Genomic DNA, 23,167 nt, shown 5'->3' on the forward strand with positions numbered 1-23,167 from the left:
GCTCAGCCGGAGAAGCTGAGGTGAGCAGAGATGTTTCCTCCCAGCTGAGGACTTCAGGACGTGCTTCAGGCCCTGTTTTGTTCATCCCTTTCACAAAGTGGTGGAGATCCAGCTTTGGTCTTCTGCAGTCCTCACCCTGCAGAGAGGATAAATGGAGAAATCTCATTATTCATGGCTGGGAGCCTTCTGTAAGCTCTCTTGGGCCCAGCTTGCTGTTCTCAACAGGCTGTGCTCAGCCTTCCTTGGCTCCCCATTTCCTAATACTTTTAGCAATTGCAGCCCCATCTTTTGTTGTTTGCTAGGCTCACACCTCATGAAGGCATCTCAAAAGGGTGAAGCTCCACATCCCCCGGGCGATCAGCTGCAGGAGACACTGCGGCCACCCCTCTGCCTGCAGAGTTACGTTTTGAAGTAGCTGGGAAGATTGTAGTCGTTGCTGATTACTTTAAACAGCACCTCCAAATTATGGCCGGCGTGGCTTGTTTAATTTCGAACCAAGAGTACAAATCGTGTTTATCATTAGAGCTCCTGATTTGTTCAGAGAGACCTTTGGCCAGGGTCTGATTGAGAAGCGTTTCTGTCTGATGGAGACTCGGGAGCTTCCTACCGCCTCACCTGATGTTTATCAATCACACAGCAAAGCAGGAGGAAGGAGAGGACTCGAAGGGAGATGTTTTGCAAATGTTTTATAAAATCAGAGCAGGTCCCAATAAATCCGGTAAGGTCAGTGGGGGAGACTTCTTCCAGCACAAATGCATGGAGAGAGGCAGAAGCTAGGGCAGAAGGAGCTTTCAAGACCCTCTCCCATTTTTCTCGTGGGAAGTGATGGGTCAGTTGAGGTTTTGGGTGTTTTCACGTGCACCAAATCTTTCTCAGCAGGAGATGAGGACTCTCAGTGTGCCCACAAATCAAATCCCGTGGTTCCCTCTGAAAGGTGCTGGGGAGCTTTGGTTGTGGCCACGGGAATGTGGCATGCTGCTCTGTGGGAACAGAATCCCTCAAAAAAATATATATAGAAAATAATACACATCAAAATTCTCCCTCACCTCTCAAAAGTGACCTTCTTGACTCAAAGAAGTAAAGTGTCTGCTAATACCACATATTAACTGTAAGTTAATTAAAACTCAGTCACAGTGGGACATCCCTGGACCGCTCGCTGCATCCTGATGCACGCCGAGCCCTGCACACGCAGAACAGGAGCTGGAGACATCACATCTCGTGGCAGTGCTGCTGCTCTCTTCTGTCTCACCTTGTCTGAATTTCAATAGGCTCTGTAAACAGCCGAGAAAATGAATTTATCCCAGAAAAGAAATACTCTTCACGGTTTTAGTTTCCTCTCTTGCTGCTCCAGTGCAGTGAGGAGGAGCAGAACTCTGCAACGAGCCCTCCTGAAAGAGGGGGCTCGCTCGCATCCACCCGTGGCTCTGGGGAAGTGCAGTTTTGGGGTGCCTGTCCCGATGCTCACAGCTCTTGCACAGCCTGAGCCAGCGGGCTCACGCCACCCCGCCTGCGTCTTCGCGTCGAGTTAGCGGCTGCGGTGTGACTTCTAGCTCCTCTATTTCGGGAGGAGGGTGTGGGAAGCAGTGTGAAGCTGTGCCCTGGCAGGCTGAGGTTTATTTCTAACCTCTCGCAGCGGGGCACCGTGCTGTCCTGGCCCTTCTCTCTCCCTGGTGCCCATCTAGCTCTGCTCCCATCTCATCCCCACGCTTTGTTCCACAGGCGGCTTGAGCTGCTCTCCCCCCAGTGCAGTGGGGCAGCCTGGAAGCGCTGGGTGGAGGATGTGCTTATGGGGTGGGAGATACAGAGCCAGAAGGTTACCGACCCCTCTGCCCCTTCTTTCTGCTTTCCTGAGACAGCTGCCTCTCCTTTGGGAAGGCTCCTTATCCCAATAAGCAGAAATACAGCAGCTTTCTGTGGACACCTCGCCTTCCTGGGGTGCGTGTAGCTCCCTGCCTTCCTTGTCTTACACTTCTCATTCATTTTGGCTTTCCCCCACTGGAAAGAGTCCCTGGCTGCGCTTTGTGCCTCTCCACAGCAGGGCTCGCTAATCACATCATCTCCCGGGCTCCCAGAGGGCTCCTGCTTTAGCGTGAAAAATGTTGTTGTTGTCTAGGCACCGCGGTCCTGTGAAGTTGCCTCAAACCATTCTATAGAACTAAAGGTAATTTAATAAATGATTATGGATTTTCTATCTCAGGGCTTTACCTCTCCTCAGGAGTTGTTATTAACTCGCAGTATTTATCTCAAGCAGCTCCGAGACGTGGTTTCATTTCCTGGCCAGGATGGATCGTGGCTGGCACTTTGGAGGCAATGTGCTGAACTGGTGCGGCATTGGAGGGCTTCCAGGGTCTCCCACCAGCACACCCCAACACGTACTGGGGTGCCACAGCTCAGGGAGAGAGCTCTGTGCAGGTGGGGCCATGGATGGGCATTGCTGTGCGGGGCAAGCAAATGCTTCCCTGCCCTCCGGCCCTGCTTTGTGCTGCCCTTCGGACACTGCCGGGGTCTTGGTGAGGCCCCAAGTCCACCCAAAGGCTGAGGCAGGTGGGACCTCTCTGGGGTGGTGGAAAACTTCCAATCCAGGAGCAAACACCAGGTGTAGACAGTAGCCAGATACTCACCAGGCAGAGATTTATTAAAGGGGGGCACTAAGATCCTATCTAGGAATGAAGCAGCCAAGGCTGCAGCTCAAACCTGCCTGGTTTGTCTGTGGGGAGCATCTGTCCATCCATGTGGTGTTGGAAGCCAGAGCAGAGCTGCCACAAGTGCTTACTGTGGTTTAAAACAGGGAACATAATCTAAATCCTCCGGGATTATTTAGAAACTTTGAACCATATACATTTATTGACAGTCGCTGGTCAAACTATAAACTCAAATCCATCTCTTAAATGAGCCCCTGAGCTGGTTTGCTGGATCGTTTCCCAAACCATTCCTCGAGCAGTTTGTGTTCAGAAACTGCTGGGTGATCACACTGTTGGATGGGGAATGCCCATAGCATGTCGGGAGCTGAATCACCACACAGGATTTGCAGTGTGTTGGTTAAAGATGACCAAAGCTTTCTTCCCCACAGTGCTAATTGCTGCTGGTGCTTTGGTGCTCATCAGCATTGACCTGCTCACGGCCACCAGGCTCATCCCCAGCATCCTGCCAAGGGGCCACGTGGGCTCATCCATCTTACACAGGCCTTCCTCCTTCCTGCTGCAGGTCCATGTTCAACCATTTTATTTTCCAGGTTCAGCCCTCCGGTACCTAAATATTTCATCCAACCTGAACCACCGCAAGAGGAGGGAGCCACGGTGGAGCCCTCAACATCCACAGAGAGCAGCTACAGGTCCGTGGGTGTGGAGGAGTCAGCCCAGGCCATGGGAGCAGCAGAAGACCCTGCCCAAGAGCCAGCAGATGCAGAGGACTCGCTGGAGGCAGAGGTAGATTTCTCTGTAGACCCACCACCTGTGTTGCTTCCCCCTGTGGGTATTGCAGTGACAGCCACAGAGCAGATGGGTGCTTTTCTACAACAAAGGGTTGTGGCCAAAGGCTGGTGTCTCTTGGCTTTGGGAATTGGTTTTGGTTTGCTGCCCTTGCTGGTGAGCCTTGCTTCTTTAGAGGCTGACCTCGGTGGTGGTGGGAGCTGGCACCTTGGTCTGCAGCCTGGGCGATAAAAAAAAAAAGGATGTGAGTAAGCATGAGAGGTTCAGGAAATGCCATGTATGCACAGGCAAAGCAAGGAAATCCAAGTGGATGTGGCCAAGTAATATCCAAAGTTGCCTCAGATCTGTTCTGCAGTTTTATCTTCTGCCCGTGTCAACATATCAAGGCAGTATCTGCACGGCCTTCCTGGGGAGAAGGGAGATACAAGTTTAGAAGTGGAGTGGTTAGCACCTTTGGGAATGCACACTTGGCAAAGCTTTGCTAGCTTTAAAAACGTGAGGATGACAGAAAGGGTGTTGAAACCAAGAGGCATGTCTGTATCAAGGGCCATGGATATGGAGAGGTTTAGGCAGGGCTGGAAATGAAATAATCCCACTATTGCCTCCTTCGGGGCTAAGGAGAAGGGCAGAGAGCTGTGCTCAGAGCCTTGCACTGCTAAAGCAAGCAGCAGTGGTTGTGTGTTTGCTGAAAGCTCTGTAACTGACCAAAAACTAAACTACACAAGGCCAAAAAGAAAAAAAAAGAAAAAAAAAAAAAAAAAGTATGCTTTGTAAAGTGTATTGAGGTAGTGCAAATCTTGCAATTTCTTCCTGAGAAGAAGACTGAGAAAACTCAGCCCACCCCTGTGCTTTATCTGCTGGGGAGACTGAGCCTCTAATTGGGTCTGGGGATGTCCCAGAAATACTCCTGCAGCTACTGCTGAAGTTGAGACCACAGCACAAAGCACTTGTTCACGTCAGGGAAGAAGCACATGTTCTTCAACTTCAAGAGCAATTACAAAGCCCTCATTTATAAACAGGGGTCAAAAGCCCAGGGATGAGGCTCCTTCTGAAAGACACTGCTTTTGAGGTTAAATACCACAGAGAACCATCTGTGAGATGGAAAACCATCTCGGCTGCTTTGTTCGGGGTGGGGATGTTCAAGAAGAACTCCGCAGTGAAGATTTTCAGTTCTGAAGAGCACACGAGATGAAACCTAAGCACCTCCTGAAGTGGGATAGTTCTGCCCAAGCACTTCCCAAGTCCTTATCTTTCAGTTTTTGATACATGCTGCTTGCAGCTGTTCCTACTTTTGGCAAGGAAACCCTAACCTGTGGGTTTGGGGGCTTGGGGTGATCTTTGGGCAGCGTTTGAACATGAGCAGTCCATGGTCTGCTGCTGGGAAGGTGGCAGAGGGGACTGGATGGCTAACACTGGCTCACCCTGAAGGCGATGCCCAACACGGATCTTCCCTTGTAGGGCACAAGCCTGGTGTTGAAGCATTGAGTGAGGGGGAGAAGGGGAGCTGTCCCGGGCAGGGGCAACACTAAATGACAATTGCAGGAACGAACCTGGGGTTGTCGTGTTGCGCAGCCTGTGTCTGGTCTGCCTGCAGTGGGTGCAAAAGGCCCCTCGAGGTCTTTGCCATGACCAAGCGTTGGGTACAGCTGCAGCTCCCGGGGGGCATTTTCCAGCTGCTGCCATGTGCTGCCGAGGAGCTGGCAAGTGCTGCGGAGTCTCAGAGCCAGGTGGAGATCAAGGACCTGATGGAGTTTGCGGAGAATGAGCCCCTCACCTTGGGTGTGGAGGAGGTAAGAGGGTACCTGCCCTGCCTGCCTGCCTTCCACCTTTCCAGCGTGGCACACCGATGGCCCCGGTGCTTCTTGGAGTGGCCTCGTGCCTCGAGCACAGCATCACAGCCCAGAAAGGCTGTGCAGGACACGTCCTAGGGCTGGCCGAGGTTCTCCCCTGCACAGCAGCTGGGGCAGGGTTAGTCATCCTGTTGGAGTTAATCAAGCGGGCATTGATTAGGAGTTTTCTGCAGTGGGTTTTGCTGTGGCATCTCCCCAAAGAGCAGCGTGCAAATCCAAGAGAGGATGGGAAGGACGAGGGCCTGCGAGCTGGGCTGGAGTCCTCCCCGAGGAGTCGCCTCCAAGTCTCACATTCCTCCAGAGGCAGTAAAAGCTGCCTCTAAAGGCACAGAGAGAAATCTTTGCTGCCAGACCTCCCACATTACATTAATGCACCATATTAATTAGTGAATTAAATAGCAAGCATGGGAGAAGGCTTTCCCATGGTCGCTCCTTGGAAGTGGAGTGGATGCAGGAGGAGGTTAGGATGAGTTTTGCCTGTTTGAGGGCTCCTCCAGAAACGTCCTTCACTCCAAGCCGAGGCTGTGGAGCTCCAGCCTCTCTCCAGAGCCCAAGGGCTGGGTGGCTCTTCTGCATCAATCCTGGCTTTCCAGATCTTGACTTCCCCTTCCTTTAGGTCTTTGACATCCTGCCGCTGTATGGCGTGCTGCAGCCCGGCGAGAGCCAGCGGGTCACCATCACCTTCTTCGGCCACGCCAACCTGGTCACCCACGTCACGGCGCTGTGCGAGGTGGAGGGAGGCCCGACCTACGAGGTGGCACTCAGCGGGGAGGCCTCGCTCCTCAGCTACCTCTTCGACATCAGAGAGATCGACTGCGGGCTGCAGGTACCGCAGCCGCTCCTGGTCTTGAAGCTCCTAACAGCTGAGGCCCAAGGAGATGCTCTTTTCTAATGCTCTTGATCAAGCAACAAAAGAAACCAGGCAGGAAGTTAACTTGAACTTCCCAGTCAGTGTAGAGGGAGAGAATTTCCCCAAATATCCCCTGCTTGCCTTATTTTCAGTTCAAACCCCCTCAGATACTTCTGGCTGTTGGCCCTGGTTGAATTGCCCCGGGTCTCCCTTTTTGCTGTTGCTGCTGGCTTGCAGGCAGGTGCCCATCCAGGTGTTGCAATGCACATGCCACTTTGCCAAGAATAAATGAAATATTGCAGCTAAGTGGTGGGGCAATGACCAAGAGAGCAGCCGCTGGGTTTTGGCACTGCTGACCAGGGCAGCTGCCCAGATCCGTCTGATTTTGGTGGAATTTTTGGCCCTGGCTGGTCCCAAAGCAGCTCTGCTTCCTGCAGAGCAACCTGAGAAGCAGAGGAAGCCCTGAGGAGCAAATTTCACTGGAGATGGGTGTTGGGGGCTGAAGGGGTTTTGCAAAGCAGGTTCCTCATGCTAGCTGAGGGCTGCTCACTAGATAGGAGCAGCAGATGATTGGCCATGCCCTGCCCTAAAGCAAGGGGGCAAGAACAGCGTCTAGGGGAAGGAGTCCTCCTCTTTGGTGCCTCAGCCATCTGACAGATGATGCCTTAAAGTGCAGAGGACTTTGCGTCCTCCTTGCTTGCTTTGTTGCTGAGCTTTATGGGGTTGCTATTGCATCCCTGTGAGCCCTCGCAGATCTGTTCCTGGGTCCTGCATCTGTGGGTTCCCCAGGTTTTGTCCTACCATTGTGGGTCAGCACTCATCTTCTGTCCTCCCTCCAGCTGTTTAACGAAGTCACGGAAGCCGAGCTCACCCTGCAGAACAGCGGGAAGGTGGGATTCAAGTACCAGGTGCTGAGCCCCAGCACGGCCCCCGCAGACAGCCCTCTGCCCGGCGTGCCCCTGGTCCTGCCCAGCACGGTGAGTGCAGGGGTAGCACCCCGGCCCCATGTCCTGCTGTCTGGGAGAGGGGTTATAAAGAAAAAAAAGGAGAAAAAGAAAACCCAAACACCAAACCAGCCAGCAGCAAGGGCTGTAAGCTGCTTAGGGACGGAAGGTCAAGTCCTGTTTGAGCCCCTTATGGGGGCAGGAGGCTCTGCACAAAGGACTTGGCAGCTCTCAGCCCCGGCTGCTGAGCTCTCTGCCTGTGCTGGCATTGGAGCCATGTGGTGTGGGCTCCTTGCAGGTCCCCCCCTTGTCCCTGTCCCCAGGAGAGCTGCCTGTCCCAGCCAGGTGAGGCTGAAGGCTCCTTCCCATGCGCTGAGCAGGAGCCCTCGCTGCCAGCTCAGCTCCTTCTCCTCCCTGGCTGCTGGCAGCATAGCACCAAGCTGGTGTTTTGCATCGTGTCCCACACCCATCCCGGCTGCTGTGGGACCCCAGGGGAGGGGAGCTGCCTGAAGGCACCAGTCTGCCCCTCACGAGCTGTCCTGCCCCCACACAACAGAAATGGGAGACCTGTGTTAACCTCTGTGCATCTCCAGCACATCCTCCTCCACTTTCTTGGCTGTTTTTTGGGACCAGACCCATCCCGTGCCCCAGCAGTGATGTCTGAGCTCCTGCATTTTGTGCATTTTGGCTGCTCTTGCTCAGGCATGCAGCTCCTTTGCCAGAAATTGGAAGCGCTGATGCAGGTCCCTCGGGCTCCAGCTGTGCTGCTCCGCAGGAGCTTTGTGGGGCAGCCAAGGAGGAGAGGAGTGCAGGGCAGTGGGATGCAGCACGGGGCTCTGTGCAGGAGCAGGCTGCTCTAGGAGCATCTCTCCTCCCAGCTCCTGCGTGCTGTGTGGTTATCTCCGAGCTGGAGCAGCGTTCCCCATCCATGCCCCTTTAGGAAGAAGTGGCCCAAAGGGTTTTAGTTTCTCCCATTTCCTCCTGCCCGTCTCCTACAAGGATGACACGCTGATGCCCTCTTGCTGCGAGCTTCTGAAGGCACAGCTGAGTCTTCAACAGCATCAGCCCCAGCAGCTGCCCATCGCCAAGCCCCCCTCTTGTCCCACACCCTGCAGGGTTACATCGGACCTGGCAAGGAGCAAGTACTGAAAATCTCCTACCTGCCGGGAGTGCCTGGAGTCTTCTGCAAGACTTTCCAGATCCAAGTGGGTCACCTGGAGCCAGAGAAATTCACCCTGAAAGGAGAGGGGAGCTTTCCCAGGATCTACTTGGATCTGCCCAGGAATATCAAAGGTAGGCGCTGTCCCTGGCCTCAGGAACATCTCCTGTTTTTCTCCCATGTTGTACGCCCAGCTCACACCAAGTCTGGAGGTTTCAGGGGTGTCAGCCCCCGATGCTCAGCCCTCTGCCTTCTTCTTGAGTCTCTAGCAGAGGAGGCCATGTGGCTTTGCCCCAGGAAACATCCTGCAGAGCTTGCCAGCATATCTGTTGGCTGGAAAGATGATAGCTGGACAGAAATGCTCGGGAAAGCTGTAACACAGAGCAGCAGGGCTTTTGGCAGGGGCAGATTTGCATCACACTGTGGGGGATGATGTGTTCCTGTGTGGGGAGGATGGTGGGTAGAAGTGAGCATCCCAAATCAGAGAGGAAGAGCAGCATCCACCTGCCCCAGCCTGCTGGCAGAGAGGACAACGTCAGGGGAGAGGAGAGGGGCTTCCCAGCTTAAATGGGATTGGCGCTGTGCCCACACCTCTATTTGTTGGATGTTTTCTTCAGGACATGAAAAATATGAGAAGGTCCTCAAGGAGGCGAAAGAAAAGATGGAGAAGGACGAACAAAGAGATGAAGCCGTTGTCCTGGGGGAGGCCACAGCCACTGAGCTGCCCATGGATGACTCAAGCACAGTGGTGAGAACGGCTGCTGCTCTGTGTGGCACATGCCACCCTCCTGCTGTACCCCACACCTGCAGCAGGGCCGTGCATGTCCCACCAGCACTTGGGACCTTCCTGGCCATGCGTCATCCCAGCATCATCCCAGGGGATTGCTCAGGTTGCCCACCTTGCAAGTGTCCTGCTAGAGATTGGGGTTTGGGTTCCTAGTGAGCACATCCGCAGCAGCAGTCCTGCATCCCTACTTCACCCCACTCCTGAGCTGCCACAGGCTTCCAGGCCAGTTCACAGACCCTTCTCCTGCTGCATTTGTTATTTGGATGAGAGAGTGTTGAAAGCACGGTGCCACTGCGTGCTGTAGGAGCAGGTAGGAAACTTGGCAGGGGGAAACTCAAGTGAAGGAACCTAGAGCCAGCAGCCTGACAGTGCCCTGGGCTTGTGCTGGGAGCTTCATCTCCAAAAGCACCAGCTTTGTAGTGGCTCCTGTCTCCAGAGAGCTTTTGTCCAAGATGCTGTGGCACCGACTGAGCGCCATGAGGTTCCTGGCTTGTCTGCATGTTTGTCTGGCCAGATCAGCTTTTATAATAGAGACCGGGCAGGCGAAGATGCTGAGTTCATTTCCTTTGACATAAGGTCCTGGCGAAGGGAGCAGGAGGCACTGCAGACCCTGAGACAGGAGGACCTCATCTCCCCTCTCGACAAGAGCAGGCTGGGCTGGGGAAGGACTTTTGCCAACCTCTGTCTTTGCTCCCCTCAGCTCAACACACGGCTGCAAATGCGGATGGAGGAGATGCTCATAGAGGAACACACCTTGGAGCAGCAGGAGCTCATTGCCTCCTGTCCCCCCGAGGATGCGGTCTTTGACCAGCGTGCTCGTCGGAGGCTCCTCAGGTCAGTGGGGGATCCTGGTCCCCGTCTCGGGGTGCCCTGAGGGTAACACCCAGCGGTGCTCCTCTGCTCCTGAGAGCTCCTGCAGAGCTGGGATGAGCTGGGGACTTCAGAAGGGGCCTGATCCTGAGGGGTTTGAAGTGTGGATGCCTGAGTGTCATCCCCTCTGCAGTGCCACCCATGAGATTTGGAGGTGCTCAGCTCCACACAGGCTCCATTCTTAGCCCTAAGGGGTCTCCAGTGCAGACCATTAACCCCACCCAGGCACTGTGGGCACCATGGAACCTCTGGAAGAAGCAACTCACAGTTGGTGTCATTCATCCAACAAATGGCTGAGGAAGGAGACACTCTGCAAAACAGCTCATTTTTGTGTTTCCCTGAGTGAGATTGCTCTAGAAAAAGACCTTCCCACAACTCTTGTTGGTTACTGTGTTTACTGGTGCTGCTTTGGGGATACAGGTGGTTGGTGAAGGTTTTCTGTGGGGCCAAGTCTTATTACAAGGTCCTGGAGCAATTTCATGCGTGGTCTGTACCACCAACTCCACCAAGACCATTGGAGGTCCAGTGCACTTATCTGCAACAGCTTTTTGTAGCAGAGGGGCTGTGACCAGTATCCACACACACTTATTCCCTTTTGAACATATTTCCTTTTGTTGTAAGGCCTCATTGCTAGCTCTGGTTTGAGGATTCCTGCTTATTCCTGCTTTCAGAGCCCAGCTGCCCGAGTACATCCTGGACTTTGGCTACGTCGTTCTCGGTAACATCCCCACGCACATCGTGAAGGTCACCAACACCGGGCAGTTCCCAGTGTCCTTCCACGCAGATGGACGGGTCCTGCGTGACTCAGGTACCCAGGGCTGGAGACCCTTCATGTGGGCTCAAAGGAGCCATCTCCCAAGGTGTAAGCCACTCGATATGTGGAGGGATTTGTGTGCTTGCTTGTACAGCTTGTTCTTCCTCAGGACACCATGCCCCGTGCTTTCGAGCCTGAGTTCTTCTGGCCAGAGACCTGGCCTGTCCCTGACTGCCCTAATGCTTCGCTGCAGGGGTGAGGTGGTCCCATCACCTCGGTCACCTCTCAGCATCTCCTGCTCTTGGGTGCCACGAGCACCACCTGAGGCTTTGGGCACTCTGTGGGCTTGTGTTGCAAACAGAGGGACCCTTTGTGGTTCAGAAGTGCTTTGGTGTACAGTTCCAAGTGCCAAAACACTTCTCTTAGTCCTTAATTGAGGAAACAGCTTGTGAGGTCTTCTGTTGTATCAAAGGAGGCTTCCAAATCAGGGTTTGAGGTAAAGCTGTAGTTCCATCAAACCATGAGTGTCTGAGGTGGTCAGGTGCCTCCTCCAAGTTGTCATCAGGGAACAAAAAGAACTTCACAGAGCATCCACACCTGTATGGCCGTAGCATGCTGGGGCCACATTTCCTGTCTCTTGTGTGTCTCAGCTGCTTTATTTTCATCTCTTGAAGGTTTCACTGTGGAGCTGGACCGTGTGAGGAACCTGCCGTACTGCGAGACCGAGACGTTCGAGGTGCGCTTCGACCCGCAGAGCGCCAGCGTGCCGCTGGGAGCAGTGGATGTGCTCCTGCCCATCAAGGTACCACACGCTCCTGTGCCCATGCCACCTTTTTTGGGGGCCCACCTCGGAGGGGGCACAGCAGTGGGTCTTGTCTGTGCTCTCAGCTGGATGCTCTGCTCCTCGCTAGGTAGCAGGAGGCCCCACGTTTCACATCTGCCTTCGTGCCACGGTGACTTTGCCATCCCTCAGCCTCTCCAGGGACAGGCTGGAGTTCTGCAGTGTGCAGTGTGGGCAGTGTCGGGAAGAAACCATCCAGCTCCACAATCAGTTCCAGGTTCCCTGTAAATGGTTCATCACCATAACAGAGCCTGTTAAGAAGGTAAAGCAATGACAACACAACATGTAGCTTCTCAGCTGTGTTTCCTTGGCCTCTCTTGCCTTTCCTTCCCCTGTAACTGCCTGAGCACTTGGGCTACAGTTCATGGAGGGGACAGAGTGAGACTGGTTCACCTGGACCAGTTCCCTGGCTGGTGCTGCCCTTGTTTGCCACCTCCACCCCTTCCTCCTCCTCTGAGGATGGAGCCTCCCTGTCCTCAGCACTGGGGCAGTGCAGGAATGGTGGGTCTGTCCTTGCAGATCCTGCCATGGGGTTGGTTTCTGTGCCCAGGTGGACAAGCATTTGCCAGCAAGCGTACGTCGGAAGCTGCAGCAGGAGGCGAAGGCCAAGCCCTGCGTCTTTGAGGCACTGCCCTTGGCTGGAGACCTCGCGCCGGGGCAGCGATGCAACATGCGGGTCAGGTTTTCACCCACAGAAGAGGTGAGAGGGGCAGGTGTCCACCACAGGATGGGCAGTGAGGTAGTGAGAGCCCAGCATAGGGAGCAGGGCACAAAGGCAGCCTCCACCACTGTATTTTGCCTTCCCAAAATAGAGCTTTCACCTGATCACCATGGCTTGGAGCCTGGCAGCGTGTGTCAGTATGTACATGGGTGTTCATGTGCCTGGAAACAGCCCCAGGGATGCTGCAGTTGCTAGCTGAGATGTAATCAGCTCACCTCTGGCTTTGAGCAGAGCCAGGCACCGAGCAGCATTGCTCCTAGCCAGCAAGAGCCCATCTTCCTCTGTCATATAGCTGATGTGTGCCTGATAACTCTATGTCTGGGCATCATCACCTCAGCAAGGAGGTGAAGCAGCTCCTGGGCCTGCAGGAGCCTGCTCCTGAGGACCTTGCTCCTGGGCATTGCACTCCTGTGTGGCTAGCTGAAAGCATTTGACCGACTATTTTAGAGCCACCTGACACCAGGGCACCCCTGTACTGCACTCCTGCTTCACCCCAAGCACCCAGAGCAGCATGCAGATGCTGTGTGCTGTAGAACCCCCACACTATGAGTAAATGTGTTTTCCACTCACCTCAGAAGTACCAGTAATACCCCAACCTTGGAGCAAGGGTTGAATTGGAGTCTCTGTCACCCAGGACTGCCTGTAGGAGCCTTCTGCCCTTCTCTCCTTCCAGAGATCCTACAGAAGCGAGCTGAAGGTTAACATCTGCCAGAGCAGCCAGCACTTCCAGCTGCCGGTCTTGGGGCACGGGCTGGAGCCACAGCTGGAGTTCAACCCCCCGGTGCTTGAGCTGGGACCAGTGCTGCCGTACAGCAGCGGGGCGGAGGGGACGGTGGTGGTGAAGAACCCGTGTGAGTTCCCCATTGAGTTTTACTCCCTGGAGTTCGACCAGCAGTACCTCGCTGAGGAGCAGGTGAGGAGGTCTGGGCCCCACGTGTGCTGCCATGGCCTCATGGCACTTCATTTCATGGAGGCAGTCCCCACTGGTGGCCTTTCAGGGTCAGCCAGCTCTGCTGGCAGGCTTTGGAGGATCTTGATTAGTCTATGATGGGTGGAAGGATCAAGGGAGAAGATCTAGGTTGGCTGGGAAAGCAGTTCATGTAATGGAGGTCTTCATGTAAGGGCTGGTTTCTCTTCCCCGCATGCACAGATTCTGCGGGTGCTGAAGGAGTACGATTGCCACAACACCCTGCTGCTGCCTCCGCGTGCCCCCGGCGAGAAGCTTCCCCCAGAGGTGCTGGAGTACTACCAGGAGCAGAAGAGGCTGCAGGATGAGCAGGGGAAGCCCAAGCCTGGGGAACCAGCAGGCCAAGACAATGGTGAGGCTCTGGCACTGGCTGCCCTGCATGTGGGCACAGCGGGGGGACCAGCACACGTATCCATGAACTCATTCTCCATGGAGGCAGGCTTCAGTCTGCCTTCAAGCATTTGTGCTCAATGGAGGGATTCTGGGGTGAAAGTCTGGTTTATGACCTGCATCTGCTACCAGCCCTGAGTGCAGCCACAGCAAGCTCATCCCTGCCTGCCATGGCCTGGGAAATACCCTCTAAATAACCAGAAGATCCTCTTGTGTCTTAACCACTAAGAATAAGATTGGATGAGTTCTTCAGCCAAGTCTAACATTACCAGCTATCCTATTTTAAATTTTCTCCCTCCCAACAACAAAAACACAAGCTCAAACTTCCCCAAAGGGCAGAGGAATCTTGGACAGGCTTCTATGTGCCTCGAGCATCTCCCTTCTTTGGGGGATTTTTCACCTTTTTGCATGTGGCCATGCAAAGTGACGAATGGCAAAGAGCAGCTTGCCTGGCCATGTTCTTCACCATCTGCCCTCTCTGTGTCCTTCTTCCTCAGCAAATGCCGAAGACATCCAATCTCTCTCAGATCAAGGAGGGAAGTACTCTGCTGGGATTGTGCACACCATCTCATCCCACAGCTCCATCATTCCCTTCTCCATGTTTGATGAAAACCAGTCCACCAAGGTAGACTCTAAATCTGAATTGGGAGAAGAGGAGGCAGAAGGTCTTGAGAAAAGGCGCTGGACAGGTAATGACCCTAAGATCTTTGCCTCTTCTGTGTCCATAGAAGCAGAAGGGCCTCCATGGAGGTCTTTGGCGTCACCTCCCATCACTCCACTGCAGCCTCATGACATCTTCACTTTTGCACACAAAGTCTGTAAGATCTTGACAAGAGTCTGGTGCAGGGACAAGAAAGAGGCAAGGGAAATTGTCCCCAGCTTTGCCAAATGAGCACCTCTGCCCCCAGGAGCCACTGGGATGTTGCTGTTCCCTTTCCTTGGCAAGGCAGTGCTCGCTCTGTGTGACCACGGTGGCTGAGGCAGCTTTTGGTGACCTCCTAAGAGCAGAGCTGGAGCTCTTTGACAGTGCTGTTGTGGAGAATTACATGTAAAAGCCCAGCCAGGCGTAATATTCCTAAATCACCCAGCTCTGTGGCAAAGGAGCCTGGAGGAGGAGAGCCTCTCCCTTGGGCCTGTGCGTGTCCTGCTCACTCAGAAGGCCCTGGGGCTTTGGAGCTGTTCGTGGAAGGAGACTTGGCCTGGTCCTCTGAGGCCCCTTTCTGCCACCCCGCTTACCATAGTGTGACCGGGCACCATCAGCAATGCTCAGGACAGACCCCAACCTGAGCAAGCCTTAGGGAAGAGCATGAGGAGTCCCCATGCATGGCGTTATTTCATGCATCCTCCTCTCCCGGGACCTGAGGGGACAGGGAAGAAGCCCAGGACCGGTGGCATGCAGCAGACTGACTCGTGTACCCGGTCCTGCCCAGCAGAGCACTGGCAGAGCACCAGCAGCAAGGACGCCGCGGGAGAGCTGGACGACAGCCCCGTCTGCAGGGCCATCGCCCGCCACCTCGGCCTCGACATCTCTGCAGAAGGCCGTGCAGCCCAAAACCGCAGAGGGATCATCATCATCATCCACGGGGCACCCCTGACGGGTACGTGTGATGTGGGGAACCAGGCCAGGGGTGTCCCGGGGGGCCGTGGTGCTTGGTTGGTGGGCTAAAGTGGGCAGACCTTGGATCCACTGTGCGTGACACAGCCCCAGCCTTCTCCTTAACCATGTCTTAACCCCAAACCATGCCTGGGTGTTGCACGACCCCTCTGGGACAGGCTGCCAAACATCTAGGACAGGAGTGGAGCACTCAGGCAACCACAGAGGACAAAGATCCCCCTTTGGCATGATCCCTCCATCCCCAGAGGATATTTCTAAGCACATCCAAGCTGCCTCTCTCTGGGTTTCCCATAAAGGAGTGACTCAGTGCGAGTGTCACCACGCTATTCTTCCTCTCCCTCCAGGAAAGACGTCGGCAGCAGTGGCCCTCTCCAGACACTACGGCGCGGCCTGCCTGACCATCGACTCGGTGGTGACCGAGGCCATCTCCGACAGGAGCAGCTCGGCCGGGCTCCGTGCACGGGAGCTGTGCCTCAGGGCAGCCATAGAGCAGAGCCACAAGGAGACGGAGGACGCCGGTAAGGCCTCTGAAAGCTGCCCCAGCCACCCGCTTCTTCTTCCCCCTGAAGTAGAAGTTTGCCAGCCCACAGCTCTGTTAGGGTGCTGTGTGTAGAGATGTAAAGCCAACTCATAAATCATCGCTGGTTAGGTGGAATCTCTTTATATTAAGGCTCACGCAGGGATGCTTATTCTTGCCCATGGGCTGCTTAGCACATGTCCTTTTTCCCAGGAGTGGTGAAGCGCACCTGCATTTTTCTCATTTTTTTTTTTTAATATTTCCTCAAAGCTGAATTCACCCTGCTCCTCACGGCCACCAGGCAGAACTGCTGCCCGTTTTAACGAGGAAAAAGCCCTCTGAAGTGGCTCATTAAGCACTAGATGCCTGACTTGGAGCGTGGTTTCACAAACATGAGAGAAAGGGAAGAATAGCCTCCCCAAGGAGCTTCAGATCAGAGACATGCTGAAGATCAACTCTTTTCTCCAGAGATTTTTCCTATATATGCTACCGGGTCACGCGGCTCGTGGATGGTGTGCTGTTCTCCACACGAGACCAGCAACTTTTAGGGTATTTTATCGGGCAGCTGGTGCTGTGAGCTGTGCAGGGTGAGGCCAGACCCTGCCTCTGGAGGGGAGGACTTGCACTGCCAAGCAAGGGAGAAGGCAGGATGGTTTGGGATATCCAGCGAGGAAGATGTAGCTCCAGTGGAGATGGCTGATGGCAGCTGGGGCATGGCTGTGTGTTACAGTGCCCAGGGGAGAATGCAGGATGGCTGCAAGGTAGGGAAACGGTGCTCCTGGGTGGCCAACCCTTGGCTCAATCCATAGGGGAGCTACCATACAAACGGTGTGTACTGCATGCAGACTGCCCTGTTTGGTAGGAAGGACACAGGGCTGTGCATTAAACCTCTCTGCCTTGAAAGCCCACTATCCAACGCTTACCTGCCGAGCTTCTGTCTCCTCCACAGGTCAAAGCACGGAGGCGTCCCTCAGCTTGCAGCCCAGCACTGAGGCCAGGCACAGCCCGGCCACGAGCCAGTCCAGCTCTGGGGACAAAGCCAGCCAGCACTCCATCGGCTCCCGCAGCCGGGCAAGTGCAGCAACAGGCAAGAGGAAGATGGATGGACACGGGTCCCAGTCCCAGAAACAGCAGCACGCGGACCTGGCAGGCTCATGGGTGATGACACCAGTAATGCATGGGACCTTTCAAGCTTTGTGCTGGCTGACACCCCAGCTCCAAGCAGATGGAGCTGCCTGCCTCTTTTCCAAAGTGTTTTATTTTCCTTGTGATGTCTGACACTGCAGGGCTCCTCCAGTTCTCACCGCGTCTCGCTGCTTCCCTGCTTTCCTTCACAGCAGTGGCTGAGCGTCGGCGGCAGCGGTGCAGGAGAGATGGGTTTGATGAGCTGCGTGCTTCCCGAGGACTTGCTGGGGGCCATCCTCTCGGAAAGGCTGCAGGCATGGCATTTCTCCTCTGCCTTTAGGGTCAGGAGGGTGGGGGGCAAATGATAACATCCCTGGTGCAAAGAGGCATGGGGATGCCTTCAGGGACTTGTTGGAGGGAGTGCTGGGTGGCCAGCAGCATCCTTGGGTGAAGCTGCAGATGCCATCAGGTGCATCAGCTCCAAGCTGATGGTCAGCATTTGGTTTGATTGCCAAGCTGAGAGCCTAATGCATGCTGCTACTGACTCTCTCTTCCTTTTTGGCATTATTCACAGCTGAGTGACTGCTACCAGGGAGTGGTGTTTGATGGCCTGGAGACCCTCTTTGCAGGCAGCATGGCATCTGCTCTCATCTGCCTGCTCAAAGCTGCCAGAAACCGGCCTCACATCTATTTTGTGAACCTCGTCCAGGATTATGCCTCTTTGAAAGCCAGAGAGGCAGCTGCAAAAGAGCAGGAAGGTGAGAACCATCTCTGTGCCCCTCAAATGTTCTCTCTCAAGCCCTCGGCCTCATCCATGTGTCCATTTGGGTGTTGTCGATGGAACCTGTAAGAGATGTTTTAATCCTTAATCCCTCTTGTGGCTGAGCATCTAAGCCCCGCGCAGGGCACGTGAGGCATGCAGGGCACAGAAGCGTTTTGGGGGATTCTCCAGCTGCAGCAGGGGTCTGGGCTGCCCACTGCCTCCTGGCAGGACGTCCAGCTGGGGCTGAGCAGGGCTCTGAGCCCTCTCAGCTCACCCAGAGCAGCCAGCTCTGCCTGCAGCCACTAACCATTCCTCCCCTGGCTTGTGCGGAAGAACGGGAGCAGGAGGAAGCTGCCAGGAGGGAGAAAGCACGCCTCCAGGAGATGGATGAGGAGGAGTACGATGCCCTCACGGAGGAGCAGAAAGCTCAGTTTGATGACAGTATACTACAAGTCCAGCGTGAGAGGAAGAAGAGGTCTGTAAGCTCCCCAGTAGTGTCCCTGAGGGGTTTCCCTGCTCCTGTCCCACATAGGACCCCTGAGCACCCACCTGATGCCCTTTCCCTCCCCACACTGGGTGCCAGCAGGCTGCTGGAGACCTTGGTCCAGCTCAGAGGGTTTTAAAACACAAGCCAGAAGTGTCACTGCAGTGCCAGTTCCACCTCACCAGTTCCCAAGGGGGGAAGGAGCTTTTCTCCAGGGAGATGAGGACGACCTCTCCGTTATCTTAGCAGCAAGCCCTCCAGCTTAGGCCCTGGCTGCAGGGAGCCGGTGGATCTTATCAGAGGAGCTGCACAATTTTGACCCAGACTTGGCTGGCCCTTCCAACCTTTCCTCAGTTCGGGTGTTCCCAATCTTCCCAGGTTGAGGGAAGCCCACAGAGGTGGTCTAATGGCTCTGCCTGGCCTCAGGGTCAGTGAATGAAGCAGGGGACCAGCTGGGGTTGCAGCCAGCCCAGCTTTCTGGTGGTGACTGTCAGGGACGTTTTTTGTTTGGTCTGCTGAAGGAAGATGGAGCGGCTGGCTCGAGAGCTTGAGGAAAAGCTCAAGCAAGAACTGGAACGCTTGAGGGAGGAAGAAGAGATGAAGAAGAAGTCCAGGCGGGGGAAGAGAGAGCTTGGGAAAGAAAAAGACAGTGCCTTGGGGAAGAAAAGCCAGCACGGAGGCAGACAGGTGGGTGGCTGTGTTTACAGAGAGGAGAAAAGCCCAAAACAGAAGGACCCTCTCGTTGAGTTGTACCACCCCACAAGAAGCCACACACTTCTGTGCCCAGGGATGGGTACCTGGCTGGGAGAACATGGGGCTGGGCTGGGAAACCACGCTGGTTGATCACAGTGCTTCTCCACCAGGGTGTTCTGATTTCCACCTCTATCATCACCATCCCACAGCACTGGGGTCGGTGCTTTGAAGTGCTCACTTCTTTTCCCCTCTCCTCCTGCCCAGAATTTGACCACCTCCACCAGCAACACCAACGTGTCCACCAGCAACCGCTCGGACATCAACGAAGGGGTAGACAAGAAGGGGCACCTGGACTCTGTTGCAGGTGACAAGGAAGACAAGAAAAAGCGGAGCAAGGTTCCCCTGACGGATGGCAGCACGGGGTCAGCTGTGCAACCCACAAAAGCTGAACAAGAGGAAGCCAAGCAGAAGACCATGAGCGATAGCGAGAAGGTCTTGGCCAAGAGGTTTAAGATCTATGAGGCATCACAGAAAGACATCGCATATATTTTGTCATCCTGGGACAGGGCTCAGGGCATTCTGCTGTCCCTTCTGAGCCAAGAGGAGGCAAGGCACCCAGCAGAAGACCAGCACCCACCTCTCTCCAGCCGCAAGAGCCGGAAGGACAGAGAGAAGGAGCGCCAGGAGAGGCTGGAGAAGGAGCGGGCGGAGAGGGAGCGGCTGGAAAAACTGAAGGCTATCGAGTGCAGGTTTTCTGGGCCGGAACGGGAAGGTGCAGACTCGTCAGCCAAGGGCCAGGATGTCGGGGTGCCTTGCTTGGACATCCAGGTGCTGAGCGCAGAAGATGCTACGGGGAAGATCCTGGAGAGCGGCAAGCTGCCCACGGCAGAGGAGGTAAAGCCCCTCGGGGCCCGGGTGCTGAGGTTTGGGTCCTGGTGCTTTGTGTCCCACCGGGTGACATCAGCACAGAGCCTTGTCCCAGGCTTGTTCCACCGTGGGTCCTCAGCAGCTACGTGGCTGGGGAGGTTCTCAGTGTCCCTTGTGTGGGTGGAAAGAGGGAGCACTCCCTGTTCAAGCATCTTGTCTGTTCCAAGACTTTCCTGGTCTGCAAATCATTAAAAATGGTCCCAGGGCAGGGTGACTCGTGGTCATTGCTTCCTCTAGGTCCCACTCATAGGTTCTGGCAATGCTCTGGAGACTCCCCACCCCACTCTACCCCACCAGGCATAAAAAACCACAGTACTCCATATCAAAACATTGCCAAAAGTTCAGTGCCTGTAGGGAAAGTGTATGAGGATGAAGATGATGAAGGACAAACAGGGTTTTCTCTTATCTTTTAGATCCTGGATAGCCTGGGACTGGGTCCCTCGGGGCCTCCCATTCCTCCTACCACATTTTACTCAGTGATCCACTACCCAGAGAAGAGGGTGGCCCCTGCAGGAGAAGCCCTCAAGCACTTCATCCTTGTTGCACCAGAAGGGGCGGTGGTGGAAGAAGAGAAGAAGGAAACGGAGAGCCTCATGGATGCTCCCATCACACTCACTGTGAAGGTGCCAGGGCAGAGGGCCGGGCTGGACGGGGTGTGGAGGGTGGGTGAGATGGAGAAGGAGGGCTGCAGGACGGGGATGTCTCGGGGCCAGTCTCACTTCTCTCTCCCTTTTCTTCCTTGGTGCCAAGGCGTCGGAGGAGCAGGTCACCCCCACCAGAAGCCGGTCGAGGAAAGAGAAGGCTGAGGGCATCCGGGAGGCTCTAAAAGAGAGGCGGAGCTCTGGCCGGAGCAAGAAACATCTCCAGGGACTGGGCATGGGGGCACCACCACCACGTCCCCCTGAGGTGGACCAAAGCAGCGTGGACTTGGGCCCACCTCTGGGGAAGCCCCTCAGGTGAGCCCCGAGGGCAGAGGGAGGCGGTGGGCGCGCTGGCCGTCCCACCAGGCGGGTAGCCCTGGGACAGTGAGTCCCAGCCCTCCTCCTGCTCTGGTTTTCTCATTAACAACATTTTGAAGTATCTTTTTTAACCACCAGGCTGAATAGCTTCCGGTGGATCGTGCCTGCCCGTGGCCAGGCTGAGCTGAAGGTACACTTCAGCTCCACGGTGCTGGGCCAGTTTGACCAGACGCTGCATTTTGAGATCCTGGGGACAAACCGACTGCACCAGCTGCACTGCAGGGGCACCTGCCTGTACCCCACCATCAGCCAGGACCCACGGTAAGGCTGCTCCGTGCAAACCTCCTGCTCTGCCTGCCCCTGCCTCTGGAGCTGGGGCTGCCCATTTTGCCCCAGTGACCACCTCCCCACTGCCTCGTGGCTCCTTTTAGCCCCATGATGAGCCCATTGTGTGCTGCCTGAGCACCCGAGCATCTCATCCCATGCTGGGAGCGGGGAACCCCAGCTGCTGCTGAGGGCTGTGGCTTTCTGGCCAGCTTTTCCACTTAGAGCTTCTCATCCTTTTGCTTTTTTTTCCCTGCCCAGGCTGGTGTTTCCTCACCGGAGGAAGAGCAAGGCAGATGGTGACATTGTTTTCAAGCAGTACATCATGAGCACAGGCGTATTCCACTTTGGGCCGCTGCTCTGCGGGAAGTCCAGAGACTGGTAGGTGCTCCCCAGCCAGCCATGGGCAGCCTGGTGCCCCCCACCAGGGCTGCGTGGCAGTTTTGGAGGCACCCTGTGCCCTCCCTCCCCATCTCCGACTCATCACTTAGGAAAATGAGCTTAATAGCAGACTGAACGAGCAATTACTCTGTGGATGGTGTTGGAAACCACTGATTGATTTGTAATGTAGTCAGGCTTTATGATGTGGCCTGTCAATGTGTATGTGTGTGACCTGCAGAGGAAGAAAAATAGGATTTATGTTTTCCTGAAACTTACTGCTGGATAAGGTCTGCTTATAAAAAGTCATTGGAGCTGCTGGTGTGTGTCTATTTTTAACTCTGATCTTTTTTTTTTTTTTTTTTTAATATTAGAAATGAAGCCCTTATCTTTATGGGAGCCCTGGAGATCTAGCGGTATTTTACAACTCAGGGGAATGAAATAAAAACTTTATTTTTTGATTTAAAAAAAAAAAAAAAAAAAACAAAGGGGGATCTTTAGCCAGCCTGATGAATGGTCTCAGGTTTCTGTTTGTTGTTTAACCATTTAACTCCAAGTGCTATTTCACACCTTAGGGAAGGGACACTTGTTAAATATAGCTCTCCTCTTGGGAATGCATCCTTTTCTTTTTTTTCCTTCCCGAGACTTTGAGCAAACCCATGAAACACAAGGCAGTCTCATGGCTTTTCTGAATGAGAAAAGCTAAACTATTTTTAAAATCCCTTTGCAAAGGCATTTTTTAAACCCTGCAGGGAAAGAAACTTACCAAAGCAGTGGGGAAGGGGCCATGTGCCTGACTGGCTTTTATTTGTGCAGGAACACTTGAATTTACATTTTGCAAAATGCTTTGTGGCTTGTGCATCGTCACGCTTCTAGGACAGGGGCACCAGGCGAAGGCGCAAACGTGGAGGTGCCAGAAGGCTGAGCCCACCATGCAACGTGCCCCTGAATGTGTTCCTTTTTCTTAGCCTGCTTGTTGGGTCATCCTGGGAGGCTGCAGAGAGCATCCTCCTGCCAGGACACAGCGTGGCCTCGGTGGGTGATAAAGGCAATGACTCCAGCAGCTCTGCTGCAGCCTTCTCCCCTTCTGTGGACAGGTACAAGGCACAGAACTACCCCAGCAACTGCGAGAAGATAACCATCCTCAACACCACCTCCTTGGAAGCAGAGGTGCATTTCTTCTTTGAGCACGACCTCAAAGCAGACACGTTCCTTTTGGACCCTCCCAGCATGACGCTGAAACCCAACGAGAAGCAGGTAGGGGACGGGCAGGCAGTGGTGGCAGCACCCAGGGGCTGCTCCTCCTGCTCACCAAACCCTCTTCTCTGCTTTTTTGGGGGGCTAGGAGCTGAGCCTTTGGGCGTACCCCACGTCAGCTGGCCTCATTGAAGACAACCTCGTGTGCTGCATTAAGGAGAACCCGGAGCCGGTGGTCTTCCCCTTGTGCTGCCAGGGGGTGCGGGTGGAGCTGGGGGTCAGCCCCAAGCAGGTGCACTTCGACAAGCTGCTGCTGCACAGGTCAGCTACCTGGGGGCCATCTGCTAGGGCAGGAACAAGAGCAGTTTGGGCTCTCTGGCTGGCTGTGTGCCTGCTTAGGATGGGACTGTACCGACATCTCCCCTCATCACTTCCCAGTCTCCAGCTCACCATTCCTCGCTGGCTGGGACATCCCGTGGTGGCTGTGAGCTCCACAGTCCCCAGCAGTGCTGGGCATTGGGTATCCTGATCCACAGCAGAGCTGTGTGTGCCCCGGTGCTCGTGTTAGCTGACTCCAGCTGGACATGCTGGAGAAGTCCCTGTTCCACGTGCTGTGGCCCTGAG

The 23,167-nt window shown here is 54.8% G+C and overlaps 1 protein-coding gene across 1 annotated transcript in view; it reads left to right on the forward strand.

The window, feature by feature from the left end:
* The window catches only part of HYDIN (HYDIN axonemal central pair apparatus protein), a gene marked incomplete at both ends in the record, with an annotated part of 111,792 nt that overhangs the window by 66,772 nt on the left and 21,853 nt on the right, over positions 1-23,167 (forward strand). Inside the window, 28 exons of the mRNA XM_084294839.1 lie at positions 3,233-3,425; positions 5,102-5,218; positions 5,895-6,104; positions 6,968-7,105; positions 8,188-8,365; positions 8,849-8,979; positions 9,719-9,852; positions 10,560-10,696; positions 11,317-11,444; positions 11,554-11,745; positions 12,034-12,183; positions 12,878-13,117; positions 13,355-13,523; positions 14,059-14,250; positions 14,992-15,159; positions 15,521-15,694; positions 16,643-16,851; positions 16,980-17,132; positions 17,393-17,576; positions 17,915-18,060; positions 18,591-18,752; positions 19,023-19,652; positions 20,099-20,308; positions 20,436-20,641; positions 20,783-20,965; positions 21,230-21,349; positions 22,444-22,603; positions 22,692-22,864. Of these exons, the coding sequence (XP_084150965.1) occupies positions 3,233-3,425; positions 5,102-5,218; positions 5,895-6,104; positions 6,968-7,105; positions 8,188-8,365; positions 8,849-8,979; positions 9,719-9,852; positions 10,560-10,696; positions 11,317-11,444; positions 11,554-11,745; positions 12,034-12,183; positions 12,878-13,117; positions 13,355-13,523; positions 14,059-14,250; positions 14,992-15,159; positions 15,521-15,694; positions 16,643-16,851; positions 16,980-17,132; positions 17,393-17,576; positions 17,915-18,060; positions 18,591-18,752; positions 19,023-19,652; positions 20,099-20,308; positions 20,436-20,641; positions 20,783-20,965; positions 21,230-21,349; positions 22,444-22,603; positions 22,692-22,864 (5,187 nt within the window). The remainder of the gene's footprint in view (positions 1-3,232; positions 3,426-5,101; positions 5,219-5,894; positions 6,105-6,967; positions 7,106-8,187; positions 8,366-8,848; positions 8,980-9,718; positions 9,853-10,559; positions 10,697-11,316; positions 11,445-11,553; positions 11,746-12,033; positions 12,184-12,877; positions 13,118-13,354; positions 13,524-14,058; positions 14,251-14,991; positions 15,160-15,520; positions 15,695-16,642; positions 16,852-16,979; positions 17,133-17,392; positions 17,577-17,914; positions 18,061-18,590; positions 18,753-19,022; positions 19,653-20,098; positions 20,309-20,435; positions 20,642-20,782; positions 20,966-21,229; positions 21,350-22,443; positions 22,604-22,691; positions 22,865-23,167) is intronic.

This window comes from Netta rufina, assembly GCF_964035555.1.
Source record: "Netta rufina genome assembly, chromosome: 13".
In the NCBI taxonomy this organism is placed as follows: Eukaryota; Metazoa; Chordata; class Aves; order Anseriformes; family Anatidae; genus Netta; species Netta rufina.